General features: G+C 48.8%; 5 protein-coding genes across 5 annotated transcripts; 2 read left to right on the top strand and 3 right to left on the bottom strand.

The window, feature by feature from the left end:
* Positions 1-321: 321 nt before the first annotated feature.
* On the bottom strand, positions 322-2,069 carry PEX2_028560 (putative MFS sugar transporter; the record flags this gene model as incomplete). Its single annotated transcript, XM_016740131.1, has 5 exons — positions 322-707; positions 766-1,289; positions 1,344-1,581; positions 1,639-1,979; positions 2,032-2,069. 5 exons carry the CDS (start codon positions 2,067-2,069, stop codon positions 322-324), a joined length of 1,527 nt encoding a protein of 508 aa, XP_016593542.1.
* Positions 2,070-3,840: 1,771 nt separating this feature from the next.
* Positions 3,841-6,046, top strand: PEX2_028550 (uncharacterized protein; the record flags this gene model as incomplete). Its single annotated transcript, XM_016740130.1, has 5 exons — positions 3,841-4,078; positions 4,131-4,748; positions 4,807-5,647; positions 5,715-5,967; positions 6,032-6,046. 5 exons carry the CDS (start codon positions 3,841-3,843, stop codon positions 6,044-6,046), a joined length of 1,965 nt encoding a protein of 654 aa, XP_016593541.1.
* A 712-nt stretch (positions 6,047-6,758) lies between these two features.
* On the bottom strand, positions 6,759-7,689 carry PEX2_028540 (mitochondrial import receptor subunit TOM22; the record flags this gene model as incomplete). The annotated part of the gene is made up of 3 exons (XM_016740129.1): positions 6,759-6,809; positions 7,059-7,348; positions 7,581-7,689. 3 exons carry the CDS (start codon positions 7,687-7,689, stop codon positions 6,759-6,761), a joined length of 450 nt encoding a protein of 149 aa, XP_016593540.1.
* Positions 7,690-8,249: 560 nt separating this feature from the next.
* On the bottom strand, positions 8,250-12,651 carry PEX2_028530 (uncharacterized protein; the record flags this gene model as incomplete). The annotated part of the gene is made up of 4 exons (XM_016740128.1): positions 8,250-9,902; positions 9,971-10,083; positions 10,564-12,352; positions 12,427-12,651. The coding sequence occupies 4 exons, from the start codon at positions 12,649-12,651 to the stop codon at positions 8,250-8,252; spliced, it is 3,780 nt and encodes a 1,259-aa protein (XP_016593539.1).
* A 1,520-nt stretch (positions 12,652-14,171) lies between these two features.
* lcb2 (putative serine palmitoyltransferase 2) lies at positions 14,172-16,187 on the top strand (the record flags this gene model as incomplete). Its single annotated transcript, XM_016740127.1, has 1 exon — positions 14,172-16,187. One exon carries the CDS (start codon positions 14,172-14,174, stop codon positions 16,185-16,187), a length of 2,016 nt encoding a protein of 671 aa, XP_016593538.1.
* Between the last annotated feature and the right edge of the window lie 939 nt (positions 16,188-17,126).

The following is a 17,126-nucleotide window of genomic DNA, read 5'->3' as shown; positions in this document are numbered from 1 at the left end:
ATAGTTTAATTGGATATATTTCTCAATTATATTCTCGTACATAGTTCATTTACCAAAAATAAAAGTGGTCACATCTTAGAGACTACCAAAAGAGTTCAGCCGAGGCACTGTCCAGAATAGATCAGATAAACATTACTATTTTTACTTGCTCGAAGATAACATATTAAGTAGAAGACTAGGAAGTAAACAGGCTTCATAAAGTGCGCTCGGCACACTTGCATTAAAGACTACTTGCTAAACACAAGTATGTATCGCTTATAATATTTTCAGACACAAACACCGCACTTGGTATATCAAAATCATGGCACAGACACAAACCACCTAGCCCCGAGCATGCTCCACAGTAACAGCATCAGGCTTTTCGCCTACTTCGTGGCTCATCTGAACTCCCTTCTGGTGAGCGAGCACCTCCTCGCCCTGAGCAACGTGGTTGGCACCACCAAACAGAGTATCGATCTCCTCAAGAGGAACCTGCTTGGTCTCTGGAATAAGGAACCAAACGAAGACTGCAAGTAGGAAGTTGATACCGGCAAACATGTAGAAAGCATAGAAGCCCTCGTTGTCGAGGAAAATAGGGAAGAATTGCTGCACGATGGCGTTGGCGATGTTCTGAGTCTGCGATGCCATACCCACGGCCTGGGCGCGGACGTTCATTGAGAAAATCTCGGACGTCCAGATCCATACTGTTGCGCCCCAAGATGGTTTGTCTGGAAAATATTGTTAGTAAGGTTTCGTTTGCGGGAATGGTGAGCAGAGGGAACTTACAGAAGAATATGAACAGGAACAGGAGGAACACAATCGATATACCGACAGGTTCTGACTTGGCTCCGTTGGCGAGTTGTGGTGTTTCTGTTTCGACGGCAGAGACAATAATCATGCAGAGACCCATACCGATACCACCGACAATCAGAAGGAACTTTCTTCCGAATCGATCAATAATCCAGACGGCATTCAGGGTGAAGAAGATTCCAAAGGTGGCATTCAAAGCGTTGATCAGAGCAATCTGACTGTCACTGGTGAAAACCTTTTGGTAGATCTTGGTAGAGTACGAGTTGAGCGAGCCTTGTCCGGTAATCTGTTGGCCAGCATTGAGGACCAGAGCCAGACCCATGCGCTTGCGGAGAGACTTGTCCTTCCAGAGAGCGGAGTAGTTGCTAGAGATGGCTTCCCTCTCGTATTCAATGGCCTCACGAATTTCCAGCAGCTCTTGCTCGACTTCTTCCTCGGTATCGCGAACTCTTTGCAGCGCTTCGCGAGCCTTCTCGATGTGGTTTCCTCTCTGGATATACCTAGTGATGGTCAGAATTGCTTGCGGCCAATGAGAATCACCAAACGCGACTTACCAACGAGGGCTTCCGGGGATAGTCGGCAGGAGGACAAGGATCAGAACAGGAACCAAAAGCTGGAAAATGACAACCAACTTCCAGTCCCACTCGCCCAGGTTGGAGACATTCTTGGTGCATGCAAAGTTGATCCAGAAGCAGATGAATGATCCAACAGAGTAGAACATCTGCCAGAAAGTCATGATTTTACCACGGATCTCTGACGGAGCCAGTTCACCAATGTAGATAGGGCCAGCAGCTACAAATTAACTCCGTTAGTTCGTGTCATTGAAATCATGCGATCAACAAGACTTACTCAATGCAATACCCTGGCCAATACCAATGATACATCTACCTGCAAGGAAGCAAGCAAGATCGTGGCGAGGAGAGAAGGCTTGCATAAAGGTGGCAACAATGACCAAAACACAGCCAATGCCCATTCCAAGCTTGCGACCCAGGAAATCTGCACAAGGTCCTCCGAGGAAGAAACCACCAAAGATAGCGCCGACCGTGTATGCTGTATTAATGGAGCCAATGGTCGCTGCATTTGGGTGGTTCATCCAAGCCAGCCAGTTCTTGGATCCCTGGACAGAGTTGAACACAGATGCATCGTAGCCGTAAAGTACCATGCATGATGCCGCGACACAAGAGATGTACCTAGAAAGTGGGATTAGAGTATGTTCTCCGGAGTAGATGACTTTGCACCAACCAATTGTACGCTCTCTTGCGGGTCATTAAAACGCCCATCGTGATGGGATGGGATGGGACTGGTTTAACAATGAGGTTGAAGATCTTTAACAGATCGATAGCACCACTCTCCAATATATTCAAGAAAGCGGGCAGTGACAGATGAGCAACTGTATCCCTTAATGTGAGAGAGCAGTTAAAGATGAGCTATCCTACAGGGGGGGGCACTTGAGTGGGCGGAGACCGCAGCTATATAAGAAAGTACAAGACACGATAAGGGCACATTCCGGGGGCGAAGCTGCAACCCCAGCCCATGTGAGCAAAGAAAACGCCATGAAGTGGATCAGACCATCCCCAGAATTAACGACCCCGGACACGCTAAGCGTATTTTGGCATTTGGATAACGGGGAGCCCTTGTCTCCAGGATCGGTGAGTGGTGGGGTATCTGGAGTCAACCGCACATGGGCAACCCGTATTCCACTCCCATTCATTTTCTCATTGGTTTGGAGCTTTTTCAAATGCGCTAGTCTGACCTGGGGTAATGGGGATCTGGGGTTCGAGGATATTTTTCAAGCTTTCGTTCCGGCGAGATGAAGTTGGGGGGGTTTCCACGAATCGGGGGGCTGAATGGCAGTGGCTTGGGAGAAAGTCAAGTCCACCAATAGGGTAAATTGTGAAGGATTGCAGCATTTAAGTACGGAGTAGATCTAAGACATTTGACAAGGGCGCTAAGCTCAACAACCAAGAGAAAATAAGCGACTGGACTTCTTGATTCTTTTAGCCTGGAGGTAGGGCTGACTTTATCCATATCCCTAGGTAGAGATGTAGAGTTAGGGCAACCTTTGGTTACTGCTTTCCAAGGTTGTATATCCAGTTAATAATACGGTCTTTTGTTATCTTCTAGTTGTCTTTTAGGCTATATGTACCTATCTGCTACAGTATATTCTCTTTGCATACAGAGTTTAACCGACGAACATGTGCTATATGTGCTAACTACATGGGTAGTCTTCAAAATATATGGGGATAGACCGAAACATAAAGACAAGGGATAATAAGACTTCGAATTTAGTTTCATCAACAATAGACTAGAAAAAAAAGTGTGATTTAAGTAGACCCATGTAATATTGGACCTATACTGGAGATGTGTTGTAAATATACAGAGCTTGGTACATCTTGGAGAAGCCCCAATCACATGTTGTACAAGGGGAAGTTGTTTTACAAGACCGCATAAGTGACCAAGTATCCCTATTTATTCTATATAGCTTTGATCTTCTTGTTTTTGTTTCTATAAGAACAGACCGACCTGCCTTCTGGAGAATTCCACAGGGTCCGGTTTGTTCAAACCATACCGCATAGCTGCACATGTATGAAATCCTAGTCGAATTGTCAATATAACATGTCCAAAGATATTTATGATCAATTATTCCATTCGCTTCATGGTCTGAAACATTTATAGTAACCATTCCACTATAGTACTTCTTTCACTTCTGCCTCCAGTGATGCTTCTTCAAGACAACAACCACCCTTTTTATTAACATAAGAAAATCTGGCAAATATCTCTTTAGATTGGGAATATATCTCTCAAAGACTTCTTATTTCTTCCAAACCTCCTCAAAATGATTTGATCTTCTAAGCATATAGATCACGTGCTCTCGTGATTTTCCCAACGCGCCATCCGTGACGGCGAGTCCCACTTTGATCTGGCAGATTGGAGCTCTATTCTTCTTTGAACATATTTTCTTTTCTTTGACTTTACTGTGGTGTACCTAGCTATATGAACCTGACACCTTGCCTTCCAATCCAGCCTATTCTGTCATTTTGACCACACGCAATGCCATCCCGCAAAACGAAGAAAAAGCAGACGCGACTTGCTTTTGCTGCTTCAACCGCTACACCTTCAGCGGATGTGAGTCCGGAGCAAAGTAGCAGATATGCAACCCTCACCTACAATAACCCAAGCTTGGGCACATACCGTCCTCCAAAGTCTTCCAAAAGCAAGCCGGAGACATCACCCGAGAAGAAACGGCCGAAGCTCCCCACCAAGACGAAGGCCAATGATAAACCCGCGAGTACTGTGATGATCTATCCGCTCAAGATGACCAGAAAGCTAATATCCAAAAGAAGAACTCTCTATAAAAGATCAATCGGACAATGAATTCTTAGACGAACCCATCATCTCCGCCTCCCAAAAGAGAAAGCAAGCCGCGCCACCTGACGTGATGATCTCCAGCCCACCAAAGCTCAATGACCCCAAAGATGCGAAGAAACCCCGCGCGCAGAAACCACAGCGATCCTTACAATTCTCGAAGAAACAGACTGAGAACACAAATGATTCTGATTCGGAGGAGCTTTCCAGGCCCCGCCGCACACTCAAGCGAAAGGCCGCAAGCCCACCGATTGACCCCAGCGACTCAGATGAGCCAGTGGCTTCTTCAGTCGCCAAACGGCGCAGGTCTACCCGAGGTGGCCATTCTTCAAGCTCCCCTCTTATACTCAGCGGCGATGATTCAAACGAGTCAGTAGCTCCTTCGACCGTCAAGAGGCGCAGGCTAGCAAGGCCAGCCGTGGTGCCCAAAAGTGACGATGATGACTCGGACGTACCATTAGCCTCCTCGCCAGTGAAGAGGCTCCGACGCGGGCAGGAAAAAGAAGCTCCCCAAGCTCCTCACACCCCCCGCCACATCTCGAAACAGGCCAGACTTGATATCGCAGAGGATTTGGAGGATCTCCAGGATTCAGGTAGGAGCCAATTGCCACACGAGCCTTGTTTATTTATACTGATGCTAATTATGTGTAGTTGTTAAGAAAAGTCGAACTCGCGGCCGGAATGTCGAATCTGCCCGAGACAAGAGAATGAAGCATCTTGAAGCCCTCCGTCGCAGACGGGCTGGTGTGAAAGATGAGGAGCAGGACGACGAGGAAGAAGAAGAGGAAGAAGATGAAGATGAAGACGAAGACGAAGACGACTCTGATGTGCAGGAGATTGGACGACCCGGCAGCGATGCCAGTCCCTCTGGCTGTGGTCTCTGGCAGCATCACAACAACGATTACAGCGACATTGAATCAGCCATCGACCCCAACGAGAACCTTGATCGATACGAAGATGACTTTGTCCTCGAAGACGAGGTGGACGATCTCGGCGTTCCCACTGAGGAGATTCCCTTCGAGTTCACTCGACATGCATATAAACAGCCAAAGGAATACTTCCGCGACGTCATCGGCTGGATGGTGCAAAACAAACTAAACCCGGCCTTCCCTCGCTCTGACGACATGTACAAAATGGCATTCATGAAGCTGGAAGACGAAGTCAAGGGTCGGGCTGGTTCGCAGCTAATCTCCTCCGTTTGGAACCCCAGTTTCGTCTATGCCCTCCAAGCCCGACCACACATTGAAATCGCTGCCTTCCCTACGGAGGAGAACCATCCCTGCGATGCTTGCAGGCGCTCTGGACATCCTGCTTCTAGTGATATCAAGCTTTACGGGAAGGCGTATTCCCTGCAGACGCTAGAGCCATTAGAAGATGAGAATGACGACAGCGACGACAATGATGAGGATTCCAATAATGACGACGATGGAAAAGAGCGGGACCGGGATGGCCATGTCATTACTCCGGAGAATGTCCGCTACTTCCTAGGAAAGTAAGTTTCGTTGAAACAGTCATTTATATCGATTTCTCCATCTAACCGTATCCTTTTGTTTCAACAGACAATGCAAGGCGAGAGCCCAGCTTGCCCACACCCTTACCCACTGGCGCTACCATCTCAATGAGTGGGTTATCGACTTCCTGGATCGTACGGGCCATATGGATGACGATGAAATCCTCCGACGAAATGATATGAGCATCAAGCGGAAGACGCGAAATGCAAATGAAGTCCTCGGCAGCATGACCGAGACCGGTGAAGTCGATAAGCTTTGGCGTGACTTCCATATCAATCTCAAGTCTGCTCGCGAGAAAGAGGTATGTTCTTGTTGTGTGTCCTCGGCGCTCCCATGATACTAATCAGACATGTCCTTATGTTTAGTCTATCTACGGATGATGAGATGATCATATGCAAGAGCCAGCATTTGTCCTCGAATGGCTTTATCATGAACTCCAATGAAGACTACGACCCTTGCAACTAGATTAGTGATCGTTTTCCCTTTGCCAATTTTCTCCGATGCTCGACCTTCCACAATGATACCCTTTTTTTTTTTGTTGCACATTCCCAGTCATGTCCAGTGCTCCAGCTAGCCCACCAAATCTACAGAGATCCAATACAGCGTTAGGTATTCATATGCCCTCTTTAAGAAGGCCATGACTACAAACTGCGAAGATAACCAAACCCATCCTTTTTCATTACCTGGACATGCACATGGGGAAAGAAGAAAAAAAGGTGTATAGAGAAACAGGAAGAAAGATGATTGGGGTTGTACAAATACATGCATGCATAAGCTGCCGGAGCCAAAATGTCAGAAAGCATGAGAGATGCGAGATAAAAAAAGGAAGTAAAAAAACAAGAAGTATAACAAAGATCCGAACAAGTCAAGACAAGAAGAGAATCGGAAAACCAACTCTTTCCGAGTGCTCGTAGTCCTGTGTTTTGAGATCTGGCCAAAAAAAAAGGGTGATTGGAAATCCCAGGACATAGCAGATTCGTGCCGACATGCGCTTGGGTATGCTGTTTGCAGGACACCAAGTCTCGCGGTCGATGATCGTGGTCGCTGGATGGATCATTTGCCAATCTCTCTGCTTTCCGAAGTGGTATTAATTTACAGAGTGGGTTGAGCCAACTTCTCGGTTTCGGTGCCGGGGGTGAGCATCTGCGAGTAGGAATTATAATTAGTATAACGATTCAGACATCGTGAGTCCGCTGAAGAGCGCGAAAATGGCATGTGAAGATAGTGCTGAGAAAAAAAAGAATTTGAAAGATTTGCCGAGAAGCGAATACCCGAGGCAATGTACACGGTGTCAATTGTGCCAATGACGGCACGAATCGGGGATTGAGGATAATTGTTGCAATTTTGATAAAACCAAAGAAACAAGAACAGAAGCAAACACAAGACACATACCTCGTTAGCTCCCTTGATCATTCCCTGCTCGCGCTCCATCTGGATGTACTGCTCCTCCTCGGCGTAGGCCAAGGCGAATGGCACACCGAGCAGGAAAGCACTGGTGCTGATAATCCAGAGGGCCTTGCCGCTGAACGAAAAGCTGGCCTTGGTGAGGTCTGTGATGGAAGAGACGGTGTTGGAAACAGTGAGGCGGGCGGAGGGGGGAATGATGTCTTTCAGAGCAGCGATACGCTCATAGAGCGACTCGGCCTCGAGCTCAACATCCTCGTCGTCGGAGATCTCGGAGTCTATTGTTCATTGATGTCCATGTCAGATATGAGTCTTGATGTTTATTTGCGACTAATGTGTTCATTTCTGGGGTTTCGAGGTCGCGTCGTTGGGGGGGGATTGAGATTGAGAGCTGGGATAGGAGGGTATTCAGGCAAAGAGGATCCTCCCATCGAAGTGATTCCCCACGCAAGTGACAATGGCGCGATGCAGGTTCCGTCTAGGTATGGGCGTTCGGGATTCGGTACTAACCAGTGTCTGAGTAGTCATCCTCATCATCGGAGACCAAAAGAGCGTCGTGCTTGGTGGCAGTGGGCTTATCGGTGAAGTGTTCGTCTTCGACTTCAGTGAGCTTGACCATTTTGGGCGGTTTGGATGAGAATGACGAAGGGGGTCTAGATAAAGGTGATGGTTGAATGATGGGAGAACGCTCTGGTTTCGCTCCGACTTTTTTGCCGAAAAGCGGCGAAGAGCTTGGACCCACCGACAACGATGTCATTTGTTTGGGGATCTGATGAACTGGTGTTTACAAGAATATTTACAAGAATATTTGGCCAGATGATATTAGGGATGCTATAGATAAGAATATTCCGACGTATTTTGGGATATTCTTTTTTATGCGTCTGTTTAGATGTCTTTTTAAAAGTCTTCTGGAATCTCTTTTTATATCTCTTTTGAGATGTGTACACAACCCGTATAGTTGACTTTTCTACGAGTATAACCAAGGCTGGAAAGGTAGAAAGGTAGAAAGTTGAGCTGAGAAAGGCTAGGTGTTCATATAAAGCCTATTTTAAAAGAGAGGTGTATTCTACAGAGTCAAAATGCTGGCCATAGTCTATAATTACAGATTATCCTCTAGATGCGACCATGTGGCCCTATGTTCGACACATCCACGCGAGTCAGAGGCATAGAATCATCTATTTACCGTCGGCCAAGCTTCCACCGGGCAATGCGCTCTTGGATCTCCTCCCAGGGGAAGGACCGGAGCTTGTAACCTTCCAACTCACCCTCCTGCAGCACAACAGTAGGTTTACCAGTGCCCTTGCCCTCGTTGTCAACCTGGCCACCAAAGACCTTGCGAGCTACACGGCGGAGGTCCTCGACAGTGAGGGCCTCAATCTGCTCACACATCTCCCGGACACTGACCTTGCGGCCGTGGACCTGCACCTGGCGTCCAAGATCCTCAAGCTCGACCATGCGAGACTCCAGGTTCATGAGCAGCGAGGAACGGAGTTGGTTCTTCGCACGGTTGACTTCCTGTGCTTGCAGGGAGCTGTAGCCAGTGTCCAAAGTCAGGGATTGCAGCTCGCGGCACATGACCTCGACCATCTCCGTGATCCGGGTCGGGCTGCAGGATGCGGAGATTCCGAAGATTCCGCTATCCGTGTAGCTGTGGTTGAAAGCGATGCAGCTCTCGACCCAACCGTGCTGGTTCAGCACGTTAGTGTAGAGTCGCGAGTACATACCCTTTCCAGGGCCACCAGCCGAGAATGAGCCACCACCGCCAAGGAGGGTCTGGAGAGTAGCGAGAGCATAGATATCGGGCGAGGAGATGGGGAGAGCCTCGAATGCAAGGTGAATGTGACTCAGGCGAGGAAGCATGGGGCTCGCGGGCGGGGGAATCGAAGGGAGGGCAATGAAGCCACCAGTGTAGTGAGCAGGTTGACGGAGGTTAAGCACGGATGGCTTAACCAGGGATGAGTGGAGAGGCTCGACCGTAGAGTTCTTGGAGGAAGTGAGGTTCTTGAGGAATGGAAGCTTCGACAAGAGTGAAGTGTGTGTTTTTTGAGAAGCAGCCGGGCTGCTGATTGTCGATGAGGGCGTGAAGGAAGGAACGGTCGGCACCTGGCCTTCGTGGGCGACCGCTTGGGAGTCAGACAGTGTGGTTTCGATTCCACTGCCTGACAGTACAGGACCGGTGGTCTTGCTGATGTCCCTCGGCTTCATGTCGCCAAAGTACTGTTCTGTGAGCTTGACAGCCTCTCCATGTGGCACTCCGGCAAATGCAACCACCATCCGATCTGGGTTGAAGAAGAGTTCCCTATACCGCTCCACCACTGCTTTGTTGATTTCGCCTAACCGTTCTTCCGGGCACAACAGTGGGTTTCCAAGAGTGTTGTTGGCGTATGCAGTCATGTGCACCAATTCCGGAAGGATGAGTTCCGGCTTCGCCCAAATCTCGCCGATCTCGTACTCCGCCGTTGCGAGCTGTTGGATGACCTCCTCTTCGGTGATAAGGGGATCGCGGATGGTCTCCGCAAGCAGGCCTAGCGTGGTAGGAACTGCCGAGTTGAAGCTGGCAGACTGGTACATCAACGACTCCCGAGATGAGGCACACTGGATGTTACCGCCTAGGGACTCAAGAATCTCAAGCATTTCATCTCCGCTGCGCGCCTTGGTAGACTTGAAGGCTAGACGGTCCATAATGTGGCTGACTCCGCGCAGGCTCTCATCTTCGTAACGAGAACCGGCATCGACGTAGACTCCGACACCAGAGAAGGGACCCGGTAATGATTCTGTGGCGACGCGAACTCCATTTGGAAGTGTGGTGATTTGTTCTAGCTCGGCGGGATCCTGCGGAAATAAACAATTTGTTAGCCACGAATAACACTATTTTGCAGGGCTTAACGAGGCTCTCTTACCTTGGCCGAGTCATTGATGGTAGAGAGGCTTCTTGACACGGCGCGAGGAGTTCGTGTCAATGGCTTCGCAGACTCAATGGCCCGCAATGCTGTGCGGCGCATGATGATTAATTCTGTACAGATCCAACAGCGTGGTCAATTCGGGATTTGTTGGTGCACCGAATATATCCGGAAGAGGTGATGTAGCTCGGACGGATTGTCGGCGAAGAATCGTAATGGAGCCTCGATCCGAAATGCTTAGCTAATCCGTTGCGATGGCCCAGATGTTCTTCTGTGACATAGCAGATTGAAGTGGATAAATCTTTTACGATCAAATTATTAATCTTTTTGGCAAAAAGCCGATTAGTTCTTGTCATCATTCGTGTCTAGATGCAGCAAGGCTGCCCAGGTGTCTAGTCTGTTTAGCCCGGGACGCAGGACTTGAATATATACTTGTGAACATTTGAATGTAGAATTTTGGTTACAATTAATTTGTAGCAAATAACAATAAATCGTCAATTTTTCTATGTATAAAGAATCTAAAAATACCTAAGGGTGTTCCGAAGCCCAGTTTCTATACCAATCAAGGCATGAAGCGTTCGCAACACTCGCACCAATCTTGATGTTAAGTCCACACAGAATCTGCTTGACAGCATTCTCGACTTTCTTGCCATTGGAAGTCACTGGGATCTCGGGACATGCGTCAATAATGCCGGGGACATGGCGGGGGCTGAGTTCCTTGCGAATGGTGGACTGAATGCGTGCCGCGAGTTCCGCCGGCATACCTGACTCGTTGCCAGAAGCAAGTCGGACAAACAGAACGACGGTCTCATCGGCGTCGATGCCATCTCGCCTCCGACCAATGCAAAGAGAATCTTCCACATCGTCGGCGAAATGCTTGAGAAGAATGTTGTAAATCTCGGCACTTCCAAATCGCACTCCGGATGGCTTGAGTACGCCGTCGCTGCGGCCGAGCATGACCACACCTCCAGTTTGTGGATTCAAGCGTACATAGTCTCCATGGTGCCATACCGAGGGTCCGAACACGTCGAAGTAGCTCTTCCGGTACTTCTCTAACCCTGTTGGCCCTGGGGGCCAGAACATGACTGGCTGGGCCGGGAAGGGTGTGACGCAGACAAGATCACCAGGTTCGCCTGTTGCACTGATATCATTGCCAGCATAGTCAAACACTGAGATGTCCATACCCAAAGAACGACATTGGATTTCTCCTTTGTAAACGGGGAGAATGGGGCAGCCGGAGGCGAACAGAGAGAGGATGTCTGTGCCACCGGTGATGGAACCAAGCATGATATCGTGGTGGAAAGAGGAATAAACATATTCGAACGTCGATGGCGCCAATGGGGATCCAGTACTGAAGATAGCCCTTAGGGTCTTCAATGACACTGGCCGATGGGTATGCTTGCGCGGATTCAAGGCGGCTTGTTCGAGGAGAGAGAGGTATTTAGCTGATGTACCAAAATGGGTAATTTGAAGCTCTTCGATCAGTCGCGGCATGGCCATTTCTCCTTTTCCGCCTTCGTCATCAAAGGGCCGGAAGGGTGAACCATCGTACAGGACGATTGTTGCTCCACTGGCCAAGCCCGATACCAGCCAGTGCCACATCATCCAGGTTGTCGTTGTGAAGTAGAACAAGCGATCACCTGGCCGAATATCACAGTGAAGAAGATGTTCTTTCTTGTGTTGCAACAATGTGCCTAGAGACCCATGAACGATAGGCTTGGGCGCCCCTGTTGTACCGGAAGAGTACAAGATATAGACAGGATGATCCGGTCTCAAGCTTGCAAACTCCAACGGCGCCTGGGGATTTTTGACCTCAGACACGAACTCATCATAAACCTTTGCTTTCCCGTTTGCAGGTCGAAGGTCATTTAGGTTAACTTCGAGTTCCGGGGTAGTAATAAGGAGCACCAAAAGCTCAAGGTCTGGCAATTCAGAGACAATCTCCCATACCTTGGCATGTGAGCTATGCACCTTGCCATTGTAGAAGGAGCCATTATCCGCAAAAAGAATCTTGGGTTGGATCTGCTTCAAGCGCTCCAAAACAGCATGCACACCAGTGTCAGGTGACACACCAGTCCAAAAGGCCCCGATTGAGGCTGCGGCCAACATCGCCACGACGGTATTAGCATGATTGCCTACGAAGCCCGCGACACGATCACCGGTCTTCAGACCTGCTTCTTTCAAAGCGTTTGCGCATAGCCGAACTCGCTCTCGCAGCTCCTTCCACGAAATGAATTCGCGGGCTACTTCAGTGGCGCCAATCACTGCCACGGAATCTTCATCCGGCGAGGTGGCGGGATACAGGAGATTCTCGGCGAAGTTTAAAGTGCTGCCTTCGAAAAATGAAGGTCTGGGAAATAGCACATCTTTTGAATCAAGGACCTATGTAAATCAGATTAGGATCGGATATCTTACGTCGAAGATCATGCATCTAGATACGAATGGGAATTACTCACTTGTTGGTATGGATTGTGGGTATGGATTTTCGTATAGTGCCATATCTCCTCCCAGAATTGGGTCGGTTCAGAGACACTCCATTTCCAGAGAGCGTTGTAATCATTCAGTATCAAGCCATACTTCTTGTTCACTTTAGTCATGAAATCATAGATCTGGGTTGTCTCCGGAGAGGAGGGCCGCCAGAGTTCCTTGACCTCCGGCTCAAAGATTTCAATATGAGGCATAGTTAATGATGTTTGTATAAGGCCAGAGCTCGAAATTCGGAGTATGAAGTGTGGAGTATGTAGAGTGTAGAGTGTAGAGTGTAGAGTGTAGGGTGTAGAGTGTAGACTGTTGAACCAATCTACCCAATTGTCACACTAGAACCCAAGACAATATAAGAATAGACTTCCCAACCGATTTGAGGGATTTGATAGGGCTTCACAGGGTGTCAAGGGTCAAAGCTTGCACAAGTCAAGGGCGAGTCACACAATCTAAACTACCCCAAGGGGGATGGCGGGGCGGGAGTGATCGGGTATTGAGTTGCCGATCTCCGCGGCTACGGGAATTTCATATAAAAGCCCCTGAACTTGAATTGTACAGTTTCTCTGATATGCATCTATTTTATGGAGTTACTTTCAGAGGATGTCACATTACAACAAGATTGAAAGTGACATTTGCTGCCTCAGGCACCTTGCCGTTTTCATATCTTCGAAAAACCTTAGATACCTTCATGTCACATATTGTGATGTGTAGGTGTCACAGACCTCGAAAATCGAGATGATGTGACTATTTGGTCTAAATTCATGAATCGGATATACTGAGCATGACATGGCTGGTTACTAGCATAATATACTACCGAGTACGGAGTACTCCGTATAACAAAGATATATCAGGATCTACAGAGTACATGTGCACAATAATTGAAGGGCTAGCCCAACGGGTACGGATACGACTGTCCGACCCTCCGACTCTCCGTTGTGGCTTTTTGGCTTTTTGGGTCTTTGGGTCTTTTCGGGTCCGAAATTTTAGTCGAAAAAAATTTGAAATTTAAAAATTTGAAGTATTGATGGGGTAATAATACCTCCTTGTTACGAAAGATCAGCCAATCATATGTAATTATCACTGTACTGCATGTGTTTTTAATTAATACCAGGAGGTCACTGCATAATGGGTCGAGGCAGCTTAGGGAAACACGGAGGTCTCTTATTTACCTTCTCAGACTCTCCTTCTTCTTCAACCCTGTACTCGTTTCCGTGCTTCATTATTTCTGTTTGTAGTGTAACGGAGATTGGTCCGTTCGTCATCTGAACGTAGGGCTCTTTGCCCCTTCGTGTTTCTTGCCCCCTCATTCCACGTGCACGCGATCTTTGAAGCCCTTTCGGAGTATCCGGCTCCCGCTTACACCTCGAATCAACCTTGTGGTACGTCTCAATCTGTGAAACTTGTGAGCTGGCTGTTCCTGGGTCTGGTTTATTTGGGAATGGAGCATGGCTCAGGGGTATCGCATTGATGCCTAGTCGAGAACGATCAACTAATTGGCTGCGGTTTCCAGATTGAACACATTGCCTGAGGTTGCTATCGACTCCGAAGACCGCTCAACTCTCCAAGAACACAGCCACCAAAACACGTCAACTCTTCACTACCTTCGGTAGTCCCTCCCTCAAATAGTCAATTCGGACACGCGCTCAACCCAAAGCGCCCCTCGATCCTGACGTGAAAAAAAGAACACCCGAGCCGAAACCTTACGTTGTTTCCTCCTGCGATGCCTCGTCGATTTAGCAGCAACTCCTCCAACGACACCTCTACCAACCCGCCGTCCTTTTCACCTTCTTCGGGAAAGGGCGGTATCTCCATCAAGGCCCCCAGCGTCAAGTCCAATCGCCTTTCTCAGTTATTCTCGGCCTCGCCAAAGTCAAAGACGGAAACTGTACAAAGTGGACATCCTCAACCTAACAATTCTTCTCCGCCGATAAGCCTGGCATCACTGTCCCTACCGACGATCTCTCTATCAACAGCCACCGCGGATAACCCCAACATGGACGAGCTGCCTACAACACTCTTCCAGCCTCCGACCCCTGAGGAGGCTCGTCGGCTGGCCAAGCAACATGCCCAGTTTGGTCCGATCGGTCATCCCAGCCATCGATACTCCAGTCGACACCCTGGTGGTGTCTTCCCGGAGCCGGTGATGGACGAGCCGCCGTATTATTACCTGCTCACCACCTACATCAGTTACCTAATTCTAATTGCTTTCGGACATGTCCGTGATTTCTTTGGCAAGCGATTCCGCGAGGAGAACTACCGCCATCTCAAGCCTCGTGATGGCTATGGCGCTCTTAACAGCGATTTTGACAACTTCTATGTGCGTCGTTTGAAATTGCGCATCAACGACTGCTTCGAGCGCCCCGTGACCGGTGTTCCCGGCCGCACCATCACTCTGATCGATCGAGGCACGGATGACCACAACCAGCACTTCTTCCTCACGGGTACCACTACCGACACCCTGAATCTGAGCTCGTACAACTACCTGGGTTTCGCTCAGTCGGATGGCCCTTGTGCGGACATTGCGGAAGACTCCATCAAGAAGTATGGTATTGCAGCACCCAGCACCCGAGCCGAGTCCGGCACACAGGATCTGCATGTGGAAGTTGAGGACTTGGTCGCCAGGTTTGTGGGCAAAGAAGCGTCTATGGTTTTCTCCATGGGCTTCGGCACCAACGCAACCGTCTTCCCCGCCTTGGTCTCGAAGGGATGTCTCCTGATCTCCGATGAACTGAACCACGCCTCGATCCGTTTCGGTGCTCGTCTCTCTGGTGCCTCCATCGCTATGTTCAAGCACAATGACATGAAGGACCTCGAGTTAAGACTTCGAGAGGCTATCTCTCAGGGACAACCCCGCACTCACCGTCCCTGGAAGAAGATTCTGGTTGTGGTTGAGGGACTCTACTCCATGGAAGGTTCCATGTGCAACCTTCCTGGTCTGGTGCAGTTGAAGCGCCGGTACAAGTTCAACCTGTTCGTCGATGAGGCCCACTCCGTTGGAGCCATTGGTCCCAAGGGACGTGGTGTTTGCGATTACTTCAGTATCGATACTTCCGAGGTGGATATTCTGATGGGCACACTTACAAAGTCATTCGGTGCCAACGGTGGCTACATTGCGGCAGACAAGGTGATGATCGACCAACTTCGTGCCACCAACCCCGGTGTCTACTACGGAGAGTCTCCCGCGCCTGCAGTGCTTTCCCAGATCGCTTCCGCTCTGCGCATCATCAGCGGTGAGCTCGTTCCCGGTCAGGGTGAGGAGCGATTGCAGCGATTGGCTTTCAATTCTCGATACCTCCGTCTTGGTTTGAAGCGTCTTGGCTTTATAGTGTATGGTCACGACGATTCACCAATCGTTCCAGTTCTTCTCTTCAACCCGGCCAAGATGCCTGCATTCTCGCACGAGATGCTCCGGCGAAAGATCTCCGTCGTTGTTGTTGGTTACCCGGCCACTCCACTGGTCTCGTCCCGTGCTCGTTTCTGTGTCTCTGCTGCCCACACCAAGGATGATCTTGACCGTGTGCTGACCGCTTGCGATGAAATTGGCAATGTCCTCCAGTTGAAATTCTCTACTGGTATTGCGGGTGGTGCACTGCCTGCTGCTGAACAGCCAACCCCTCCACCAGAGCTGGAGAAGGAATGGCACCGCAAGCGCTCGGAAAACATTTCCCCTCCCCGCTGGCGCGTCGAGGATGTCATCCGACGCGGAGTCCAGGATGTCAAGAATCCCTTGTACTAGTACTAGATTGGCTTCTTTCTCCTACCGGTTGACATGATGTTATCTTGAGTTCTCTAGGCTTTGAGATGAGTCTTCGGTCGGGGGTTTTCCACAAGCACGGTTGTTGCTGGTCACACCGTGCCGGGGTCTTAATTCCATATCTCCCCTTGATCTTTGTTCTGAGTTTCTATGATTCGTGTGATCTTTCGTTGGACTTTGGTCCTAAGGCACATGCATCAAAGCAAAGTGAACTTTCTCAGACTAGAAAGAAAAGGGGAACTGGGGAAAAAAACGAAAAGAAACCAACCCGGTCATGAGTTATTCGAACAAGCAACGAATGAATATGCCCCGTTATCCTATGACCGTTCTACTCTTGCCTCCTGTTTGCATCCATACAGTATTTCATGTTACTTTCTTTGTTACTGTTCTTATTCTTCTCAAGATATTGCCTAATACTGTTTCACCCGTTCAATGCTCTCATTCCTTGGTGTATCTATCCGGCACAACCCTGCCAATAGACATCGAAACTTGGGATGCCTGATGGGAATCTTGCTCTGATGTACAATATGTATAATTCCGCAGAGCAAAGGCTGGCTCCTTTTCGATTCTTTACCTTTTCTACCCTTTTTGGACTTCTATTCTACTTTTGTCTATGGTCAGCTTTAGCTCCCCCGTTCTAGCCTACTAGGGAGTCGGTTTTCATTTTAACACATGAGGTTAGGCATAGATAAAGGATATATCCATGGATGTAATCATTGCGCAATAGTTGAATTTTCACAGAATAGCACGTTTCCATAACACTTAGGCGGATGAACAATATCAATATTCGTAGTCGGCATTGCATGTATTATCACTATCATCAGACGCTTCCTTCGATTGCACGTAGGTCATCCTCGACTTGAAATACCGACCAAGTCTTATCTGACGACGAACCTTCACCGGAGCGACCCTCTGCTCGAC

This window comes from Penicillium expansum (assembly GCF_000769745.1).
Source record: "Penicillium expansum strain MD-8 chromosome Unknown contig75, whole genome shotgun sequence".
Lineage (NCBI taxonomy): Eukaryota > Fungi > Ascomycota > Eurotiomycetes > Eurotiales > Aspergillaceae > Penicillium > Penicillium expansum.
Note: the sequence above shows the minus strand (reverse complement) of the source record. Positions and strands in the feature narration are given on the sequence as shown.